We start from the raw sequence: 10,200 nt of genomic DNA on the forward strand, positions 1-10,200 counted from the left end.
TGTGTGTGTGTGCGTGTGTGTGTGGTGGATCACACATGGTGGAGGTGAGTGCTGCGGGACGGTTACGGTGGTGAGTGGAGAAGTGAACTGAACGATGAACTGAACGGTGAATTGAATACTAATGTGTAGTGGGTTAATTGTAGTGTGAAGGGAGGGTGATTTCTAGTTGGAATGGGAAAGTAATGAACACGAAGACATGAAAAAAAAGCTTACTTGCATAGCCTAATCATGATCTAAAAATACCAGGATTGATAATTGACAATAGATAATAGGTAACAAAGGATAGATAATAGACACATGATACCTAGAAATGGGTGTGGTGTACCTGTTTTCCTTAAATCATGTAGCTGTTTTTAATCGGTGAAAAATTGTTGGTGTTCGTAAAAATGAGAAGCCAGCAATCACCACCGTGCGTAGTTATTGCAAGCGTAGTTAGTGCAAGCATAGTTTATGCAAAAACTTGTAAACGTGTTTACATATTCCTCTCCAGCTAACTAGTTCTAGCTAATCCCATAAAAATTAAAGGCTACAAGGCGTGGCTTAGACAACAAAGCAGCACTGTGCCGTTCCTGGACGATCGTAGCCCACCTACAAAATTTACTTAGTTAATTTATGGTGGTGTAAATGTTTGAATTGAACAGCAAATTGTCCCAATCGGGTAATGCCACTGTACTGTCACCGAAAGAAAAAAAATATCGCTGTCTTTTGCACCCACAGAAGACAGCACATACTTGAATGTGATTGTAGAAAGAGTATATCATAGATGGCTTGGGTGGAAAATGTATACGTGGAAGTTGTTGTGGAGAGGCGATAGAGGCGGTGACAGATCGAGATTGAAATGTGGAGTACTTTTCGAAATACACAATTAGTTGATAACAGAAGAATGTGAGGTGATAAAGGCAAGCAAGTTCTAAATTTAACAAGAATTAGATGAAAAATGGAGAATTATAACTATATTTAGAATTTATATTGACAAGTGTTCTATTTAAATAAGGTAAAGAAGAAGACAGCAAAGACGTTTAGGCGATTTCCAAGCCTTGATACACAACCTTCATCTCAATTGGTATCAGACTTTACCGTATTAAGTGTCTCCTGAGCTTTATCTAGCGATAACATTAATTATATGAGACGTGAGGCACTGAAAGTTGGTACCTTAATCGTCATATTTTAATTAAAAAGATAAGCCGAAAGCAGCAGTAAGGGGGGAAATATGAGTCATATCTTGAGTAACGTAGCATTTCTCTCCCAGTCGATGGCATCTTGAAAAAGCAACTTGAATGGTTTGCGGATTTAAAAAGAATTATCACCGTGAATCGAGTATATCCGATCAGAGGTTTCAATTAGTAATGAAATATGACCTAAAGTACTAATTTAGAAGATACAACCCCTCAACGTTGTAATAAGCATCAGTTGGCATCAGAATATGGATACCATCGCTACAAAATTATCATCTATTCTCTCAAAATCTCATCCGTCTACAGCTTTACATAACATTTTAAGATGTGTGTTAATTAGGAATATACAAAAAGAATACACTGACTACTTTTAGCAAACTATAAAATTATGGACTATCAAATCGATGACAGACAAACTTAAGCTTGGTATTGGAAGTCTGGGAATTGCTTCAAGTTGTTCTCTAAGTTACCCTTTCTGGACAAGAACTTAACGTAAGCACCATCATCCTTGACTTCACCATTGCTCTTCTTGGCAACGTACTCGTCTCTGTTCAATGGAGTGAAACCCCACTTCTTGGAAATAATGATCTTTTGTTGACCTGGGAACTTGTATCTAGCTCTTCTCAAACCTTCGATAACAACATCCTTGTTAGAGTCCTTGGTTCTAGCGGAAAAGATAATTTGACCAATAGAAACTCTGGCGGCTAAACCGTGTGGCTTACCCCAAGCACCTCTCATACCTTGTTGCAATCTATCGGCACCGGCACACGACAACATCTTGTTGATACGTAAGACGTGGAATGGGTGGACTCTGACTCTCAAGTGGAAAGATTCTCTACCGGAGACGGTGGTGATGTACTTGTTAGCACAAATACGAGCAGCTTCCAAAGCTTCGGAGGATAATTGTTCCAACTCGTTAGAGACTAAGTGAACACATAATGGGAACTCGTCAACAGTGGCCTTCTTTCTACCTAAATCGTAGATTCTGATCTTAGCGTCTGGGACAGCTCTGTTGTATCTGGATTTTGGGTAAGGCTTGTTCTTACAGTATCTGTAACATCTAGCTGGTCTTCTAGCCATTTTGTCTGAATAAAAGTTAGTATAAAAATCCCCTGCTGATTACTAATGGGGAGACGACAATATATAATGCGACTGAAGTGGGGGTTTCTTGATTTAAATACTCGACAGCATCACCTATTGCCACTAATGCATCCCTCTAAGATTTTCGGGCTATTCCCGCCATCTATTTCTTGATTTCTGTAGCACTCTAGTTTTCATAGGCAGTGATTACAAATCATGGCCATCAACGATTTAAGGACCCTCATTTCCTTGCATTCTGCTCCTTCGACAGCGCTGAAACTCGCCCTGCCATCTTCTATGGTGGTCTACATTACATGTACGTCATTTCCCGACGATTCGTCCGTCCATCATCCTATATGGTACATACCTTCTTCAACTCGTAGTTACTTCTCCAGGAAAGAATGTCTTGTAAATTTTTTCAAAAATCTCTTTTTAGTAAGTGAGAAGTGTGAGAAAAAAAACTGAGAAATAGTCCTGCACGATACTTAACTATGGCAGAAGTCAGTGAGTGATGTGAGATTTATGAGTGTTTTTTTAAGTGAGAAGGATGAGGGAGTGAGTTAGTAATATGAGTGTGCGAGTATGGGAGAGTGTGTCGTTGGTTTGTAAGCAGTGCATAGTTAACGCTGGGGACAGTGTCACCTGAACAAAAAGGGATGGGGTGCGGGTGCGGACTTTAAAGAATTGTACTACATCACGTGATCATTGTGACTGTTTTCCGGTTATCAAAAGCAATCTAAAAATTGATTTATTTAACGTGATTTCAATCAGATGCAATAAATCATGTGATCATATTGTGAATCATGTGCCAAAAGTCACCATTTCCTTCATTATTCATATTATAGTGCGGTATGGATGTATGGTTTTCTTCAGTATCAAAAAAAATTAGTGAAGCTCATCTTAAAAACATGATTTGCAGTATGTTAAAGATAGCACCTATAGCTACAATAACTATACATTACAATGGGTAGATATAGTGTCAAAAGATATAAGACCAAGAGAAGAACAAGAGATCTTGATTTGGTCTACGATGATCTTTCTTCAAAAGAATCCATATACAAGTTAAAGAACCAACCTTTGGATGAAACTAAACCAGGTTTAGGACAGTACTACTGTGTAGAATGTGCCAAATATTTCGAGAACCAGCTTATTGTGGACCGCCATGTGAAAGGAAAGGTGCATAAGAGAAGAGTAAAAGAGTTGAAGGTCAAGCCATACACCAACTTGGAGGCCGAAGCCGCCTCTGGTGTGAACTTGTTAAAATTTATGGATTCCGTAGAGAAGTACAAGCAATTGGAACAACACAAGGCAGAAAACAAACAGGAGTATGATGCACTCCTCAACCAGAAAAAGGACAACTTGGATGCTATTATTACTGGAGTTCCATCGGAAGAGTTCCAGAAACAACAAGAAGAGAGCAAGGGCGAGGTCGAAATGACCGAATAGATCCACTCCAAATGCCCCACAATTGTACATTAGTTCATTTATCGTAATCATTATTTTGCTACTTCATTATAGTAGTGAACTTTCATTATTCATAGGTTTTCATGATGCTTCATTCATTTCTCCATTTGTCTTTAAGACCATTGCATATATAAAACTAGATACACGTACGATCCGACCACCGTTGGTTCGAATTGAAAATTTGGAACAATTAACTCATGTAGACGAGGACCCTGGTTATAGCATAACTATTACTGATATTCTATGCTAGCATATACCTGTAAAGATGTTCCACTGATTTGGCTATGATAATACTATAGTACTTTCAATGTCTTTTTTCTTGTCGCAAACAAAAATGCGACAATGGCAAAGGATCTCGATATCTGTTAACAAAGATGAATTAGTAACTAAATGGAAGATCCCTTTTAGGAACCACGTCAGATCTAAGTGATGGGCATTCACTTAGTAGCATATTCGTAAGTATTGATTTGAAAAATTGGTAATTTCGGTAGACACGTCATTGTTTAGTACTATAAGTGTATCATATCATAGCATTGTCGATAAATTTGACACATTTTTAAATCTTGTTTACCCCAGGTTGTACAGATTACAAGGGCAATAATGAGACTTAGATTAAAATCAAGAAAAGGTATAAAAACAGTGTCCCCAGACAAATCCGACACACTCCGCGCATTCGTGGACCACATAGACGGTCTCTCTGATTTAAAGGAAGAAGAGAATGCCTGGTTGGTCGATATTAAGGTGGGGTTTCCACCAAAACCTGTCGATTTGTCACTGGGTGAAAGGACAATAGAAGAAGCTGGAATACGAGATGGAGAACAGCTAATACTAGAGTTTAGTGATAAGCCGATCTTCAAGGAGCCTGTGGTTCAGAATGCAACAAATGGTGATAACAACTCCAATAAGAGAGTCTTGTCACAATCTCCAACACCAAGTTCGGCCCAACAAGTAAAAAATTCGAAAACAGAAACCTCTGCAACTTCCTCAGAGGAAATCCCATCAGTCTATATTCCACAGCTTGAACAGCATTTGATCCTCCGAAACATCCCAGATGATAATTCATGTATGTTCAACTCAATTTCGTATGCTTTGAATGGGTATCAATCTTATGAATCCATTAGTCCGCCGCTGCAATTGCGTTCTGTGATTGTATCTTACATTAAGAAGCTGCCAGAGTTGTACAGCGAAGTCATATTAGGCCGCCCACCAACAGAGTATTGCAATTGGATTGAAAAGAAGGATTCTTGGGGTGGTGCTATCGAATTGGGTATTTTGGCTGATTGGTTTGACATCCGCATCAACTGCTTGGATATCGAGCTGGGCAACTTCATCACCTTTGAGAATGACTCGGCTGAAACCAAGCCTCAGAAATTCATTGTATTAATTTATAGCGGTGTCCATTATGATGTAGTTGCTGTGAATAGGAATTTATCAACCGTGGACTCCGACAAGGCTTTGGACGTAACCAGTTGGAAATGCGGTGGAGAGGATGAGAAATTGGTTATTGAAGCTAGCCATAAACTCTGCAAATTATTACAATCGAAGAACTACTCGACGAATACCACCACTTTCCGTGTTAGATGTCTTGACTGCTATAAGGTATTGGTTGGTGAGATGGGAGCCAGTAAACATGCAGAAGAGACAGGACACTTCAATTTTGGAGAAGTGAAGTAGATAAGGTTCACATAAGATGAGTTGATCATGGGAGGGATTAACTCAAGGACAAGACAAATTCTCGCTGAAATAGACTCATAAGTTCTTAGATTCTAAATAGACAATATGTAATATTATGAAGAACCAATAAAAAGACGTATCAATGTTGAACAATAGAGTAGTACCTTAGAGGATGCAAAAATCTATCTATATTAAAACATGGTAGCGCCGCGTTATTATAAAGAATAAAGATAATGCTGACTGAACCAATGGAACTTATTGAAATATGGCAAAATTATTGCAATTGTTTAACAATTTCATCTACTTCAAAAGTTAAATTCCATTGTGTGTCACACAATTTCCACAGAAATTGACTTACTAGAATTCTTCTTTTCAGCCCTGTCTCGCCGACGTCCAGCCCTGTCGATTTTTGCATCTTTTTCCTATGCCAAGCCATGTCATCTGTGGTTGCCACACATACATGAGGATTTTTAAGCAATAACTATTTCGTAGATGAAAGAATAAGAATAAGAATAAGAATAAGAATAAGAATAAGAATAAGAATAAAAATAACAACAAGAACAAATACACAACACAATGAATTAACAAGACTAGAATTCTTCCCAACTCCAACATTCAATCATATTGCACCCCCCTACCTCCCCACATAACCACTACAGCATCCACTTTATTTATCACACACCACCACCATCACCACCACTATACCACCCAACTACACCTACCACAGCGCTACCACTCTCCAGCCCGGTACCCACACGCACTCGCCCCAATACCAAACCATTTTTTCGCCTGCGCACTAAAAAAAAAGCGACGTTTCTGCTGCCCTTTTCAACAATATCTGGACGATTCTTTACCAGTAGATCATTGTAGTGTTCTTCTTTATCAGACCATCAGAAGTCGGAAGAAGCCGTATTCGAAAGAAAATACGAGAGAGCCAAGACACGCGATTTCTGTCGTCCACTTTGCTGAAAAGAATTTACTCCGTTGCGAAACTTACTCCGTCTGTTCTGTCTTGTCCACACCCAGTTCCAGTGCTCAGTTACTACCGATAACTGGACCATCCCAAAAGACCGTAGTGACCACCAAGAACTCGCCATATTCGTGCCCGTTTTCAACCAAGATTTCTATTATTAGCTTAATCTAGAAGTCTTCTGTCACCACCATATCATTACAATCTCGTTGTCTCGAGCAAAACCCCATATCGAGCCCAATTCTGCCACTTGGAACCCATCGAAATCATCGTTTCTGTGTCCCAAAATCTCACTGCAGTTACTGTGAAAAATTGAAATTCGACATAACCAAAAAATCGACCACAGACTAGTTACATCTACCACCTGAAATACCAACGTATATAGACCCCAAGATGTCCAAAACTACCGAGTTTTTCTGTACGTATCTATTAGTTGGAAGAAAACCGCAATTTCCTCGGAAGATTGCTGTTTTGTTGGACCCCATCCAAAGTTGAGTTGCAAGCATTTTATACTAACCTCTTTCTAGGCCGTTTACCACGCTCCGTCGACCTCATACACGACTATGAAGATATCACACCGACTCCCAAGGCTGCTGAGGAGTGCCGTGCCGCTCTTTACTCGCCCAATGGCGAATACTTCGCATACACTCAGCCTAATGAAGTTGTGGTGATCAACACGAAGTCCAAGGCACAATTGTACCACCGCATTCAATTCCAAGAAGTATTTGACATATACTTTTCTCCTAATGGAACTTTCTTGTGCTTATGGTGTAAGCCTATTCAAATCAACCGCGAAGACGGTACATGGAACAACAACTTGAAGGTGTTTAACTTGAAGACCAAACTGGTGATAGTGGAATGGTCCCAGAAGCACCAGAATGGATGGAAACCACAATTTACCCAGGACGAAAAGCTTTTGGCCAAGAACTTTGCCAACAACAAAGAAATTCACTTCTACGAAATTAATGCTGATTCTGATGAACTTATAAATATTGCTCAGCCATCATATAAGTATAAGGTTTCTGACCCAAAGGCTCCATTCCAGAATTTCCAACTTTCGCCTGGTTTGAATCCCAGCGTGGCTATTTTTATTCCAGAAGTCCTGGGTAAACCAGCTAGTGTATTGATTTACAATGTGCCCAACTTCAACCAGCCAACATGTTCTAAGAACTTTTTCAAAGCCGAACGTTGTCAATTGAAATGGAACTCTTTGGGTACGGCTTTGCTTGCCTTAGCATCGACTGATCATGATACCAGTAACAAATCGTACTACGGTGAAACCAACTTGTATCTCCTAGGAATTGCAGGATCATATGATTCGAGAATCGACCTTAGAAGAGAAGGGCCTATTCATGACATTACTTGGTCGCCATCAGCACGTGAGTTTGCTGTAAGTTACGGTTTCATGCCATCGGAAACTACATTTTTTGATGCCAGGGGTAATGCCATCCACTCTTTGCCTACTGCTCCTCGTAACACTATTCTTTACTCTCCACATGCTCGTTTTGTGCTAGTTGCAGGTTTTGGTAACTTACAAGGAACTGTGGATGTGTACGACCGTCAAAACAAGTTTACTAAAGTTGTGACCTTTGAAGCTACCAATACATCTATTTGTGAGTGGTCTCCTTGTGGTAGATTTATTTTGACCGCCACAACTTCTCCACGTTTGCGTGTGGACAATGGCTGCAAAATTTGGCATGCCAGTGGACAATTGGTATACTTGAAAGAATATCAGGAATTATACTCAATCGGCTGGAAGCCACAGAGTATTTCAGAGTTCCCTCCATTAAAGCAGTTGGAGCCAGCTCCAGCAGCACATGAATCCGCAAAGGAGTTTTTGGCCAAGAGAGCTGCTGCTTCTGCTACGGCTGCGAAAAAGCCAGCTGGTGCATACCGTCCACCACATGCCAGAGGTACGGCATCCCCAAGCACTGCGACGTCATTGTACCAAAAGGAATTGGAGAACAATTTCAAGCAGCAACAATTACAACAGAGAAATGGTATTAACCCCAGCAGCGGAAGAGCCAGAGTTGTTCCTGGCGCTGCTCCTGTAGAACCAAAGGAATCTAAAACTGCTCTCAAGAATAGAAAAAAGAGAGAGGCTAAGAAGCAACAGGAAGGATCACCTGCTCCAGAGCAGAACACGATCGTGGCGCCAGTACCAGTGGCAGCTGCAGCTGCTCCTATTGTACCTGGAGCTGCTCCAACTGGTGGAACTGTTGTAGGAGGTGTTGCATCATTAGAGGAAAAGAAGATCAGGTCATTGTTGAAGAAATTGAGAGCCATTGAGACATTGAAGATGAAGCAGGCCAGTGGGGAGCCTTTAGAGGACACTCAGGTGAGCAAGATCAAGAAGGAAGAAGACATCAGAAAAGAATTGTATGCATTGGGTTGGAGTGATTAGCTGAGGTAGAGTTATAGCCATTGGTGCATAATAGCTTTTTTGCAGCAGGTTCCAGAAAGGACGGAGGATTGAGAGTATTCAGCTCAAATTACAAAATCTAACTTCAACTTTTCTATCTCCGTCGGCCATAATTACTCCAACTGCAAAAGTAAACTTTGTACTTAAATATATAGCTAAGCTAGATCATTCAACGGAATAAACCAAACATGTTACAAAAATTCTATTTAATTTTACACTTTTTAGGGCATTTTATGATGCCGAAATGCACCTTCTATGGCATCACAGTCCATCTCCAGGGATATACCCATCAAATGTCCCATTTACTAAGGGTTCCGTACGAAAAGTGTGTCAGCTCGACATTTTGTCCGATACAAAATACTGCAAAATGTAAAATGCAAAGTGTAACATGCAAAAAACTCCTAAGATGTGTGAGATGAGGAACAAAAGTCCTGCATTTAGATCATGCGGTCTTGGTTGCTTTCTTTTTTGACAGCAGCATACAGGAATGAAATATTCAACAATTTCTTCCTCTTTTAGGAACTGTTATTGACAAAGTATGCTATGCATAGAACTGTAGATAGCACCGGTCTCATGTCGTAACCAGAGTGATGTCGCGGGACTGTTGCGAAGAGCAGCACCGAGGAATCGTTTGTTTAGATATTTCTAGTTGTTCTGCTGTCAGGTGCAGAAAATAAAATCGCGTATCATGATTTCGGCATGGGATGAAAGGTCGTTATGGTGGAATAATGGGATGGGTAGAAGTCTCCAATGGAAGTATGGGGAGAGGTTGATTGGGGCCAAATATACGGGGACACCGAGGCTAGCAAACAAGACAGTTGTGCCAAACAAGAAGTGTCTTGATATATACTCCAAGGTAACTCTTAATTATGCAAATCCGTGTTTTAGGTTATACCGATGGGTCGACGAGCGATAATACGCGATAAGCCCAAGATTGTAAGTGGAGATCCTTCATATGACAGCAAATTAGAGCAAGGGATCTTAGCTCCTTGTGGGCATGGAAGCTTCGGCAAGCAAATAGCAGCACCAGTTGCCGAGTCTGTGGTGAAATAATGAAATTTGATCTTGTGGATTTGTTCCAAATCTAGACGCTAGGCTCACACCAGTGAACAGATTATAGCATTACTAGCATTACTCCACCCTTCCTACCAATTGCATGTCGCTGTTGATTATTTCATCTCGTATCCGTGTCTTATGTCGGCCACCAGGGTCTAATCGGCCCCAAGTTCACAGGACATCATCAGTTTTAGTATCCCGCTTCGCCCATATCTGGAATTCTGTCCACTGATGTGAAAAATCGCTATGCTAAAAACAGCACCCGCCTCTCCTAATCTGTCCTGCTAACAACCCCAATTCCTACCAGCCATCGCCTCCGGTATCAGGAGCCACCATTATTCTAAATATAATACACTCAT

The 10,200-nt window shown here is 40.5% G+C and overlaps 4 protein-coding genes across 4 annotated transcripts; 3 read left to right on the forward strand and 1 right to left on the reverse strand. All coding sequences in view use genetic code 12, as the record gives it.

Annotated features, from left to right (window-relative positions):
* Nucleotides 1-1,592: 1,592 nt before the first annotated feature.
* RPL10 (60S ribosomal protein uL16) lies at nucleotides 1,593-2,255 on the reverse strand (the record flags this gene model as incomplete). The annotated part of the gene is made up of 1 exon (XM_064918212.1): nucleotides 1,593-2,255. The coding sequence occupies one exon, from the start codon at nucleotides 2,253-2,255 to the stop codon at nucleotides 1,593-1,595; it is 663 nt and encodes a 220-aa protein (XP_064775916.1).
* Nucleotides 2,256-3,139: 884 nt separating this feature from the next.
* RJT20DRAFT_26762 (uncharacterized protein) lies at nucleotides 3,140-4,010 on the forward strand. Its single transcript, XM_064919457.1, has one exon. The coding sequence runs from the start codon at nucleotides 3,219-3,221 to the stop codon at nucleotides 3,699-3,701; it is 483 nt and encodes a 160-aa protein (XP_064775917.1). The 5' UTR covers nucleotides 3,140-3,218; the 3' UTR covers nucleotides 3,702-4,010.
* On the forward strand, nucleotides 4,011-5,542 carry RJT20DRAFT_26763 (ubiquitin-specific protease). Its single transcript, XM_064919458.1, has one exon. The coding sequence runs from the start codon at nucleotides 4,320-4,322 to the stop codon at nucleotides 5,391-5,393; it is 1,074 nt and encodes a 357-aa protein (XP_064775918.1). The 5' UTR covers nucleotides 4,011-4,319; the 3' UTR covers nucleotides 5,394-5,542.
* A 1,081-nt stretch (nucleotides 5,543-6,623) lies between these two features.
* RJT20DRAFT_26858 (uncharacterized protein) lies at nucleotides 6,624-8,870 on the forward strand. Its single transcript, XM_064919461.1, has 2 exons — nucleotides 6,624-6,781; nucleotides 6,891-8,870. The coding sequence occupies exons 1-2, from the start codon at nucleotides 6,757-6,759 to the stop codon at nucleotides 8,765-8,767; spliced, it is 1,902 nt and encodes a 633-aa protein (XP_064775919.1). The 5' UTR covers nucleotides 6,624-6,756; the 3' UTR covers nucleotides 8,768-8,870.
* Nucleotides 8,871-10,200: the final 1,330 nt, after the last annotated feature.

This window comes from Scheffersomyces xylosifermentans (assembly GCF_036884685.1).
Source record: "Scheffersomyces xylosifermentans strain CBS 12540 chromosome Unknown RJT20scaffold_2, whole genome shotgun sequence".
Classification (NCBI taxonomy): domain Eukaryota; kingdom Fungi; phylum Ascomycota; class Pichiomycetes; order Serinales; family Debaryomycetaceae; genus Scheffersomyces; species Scheffersomyces xylosifermentans.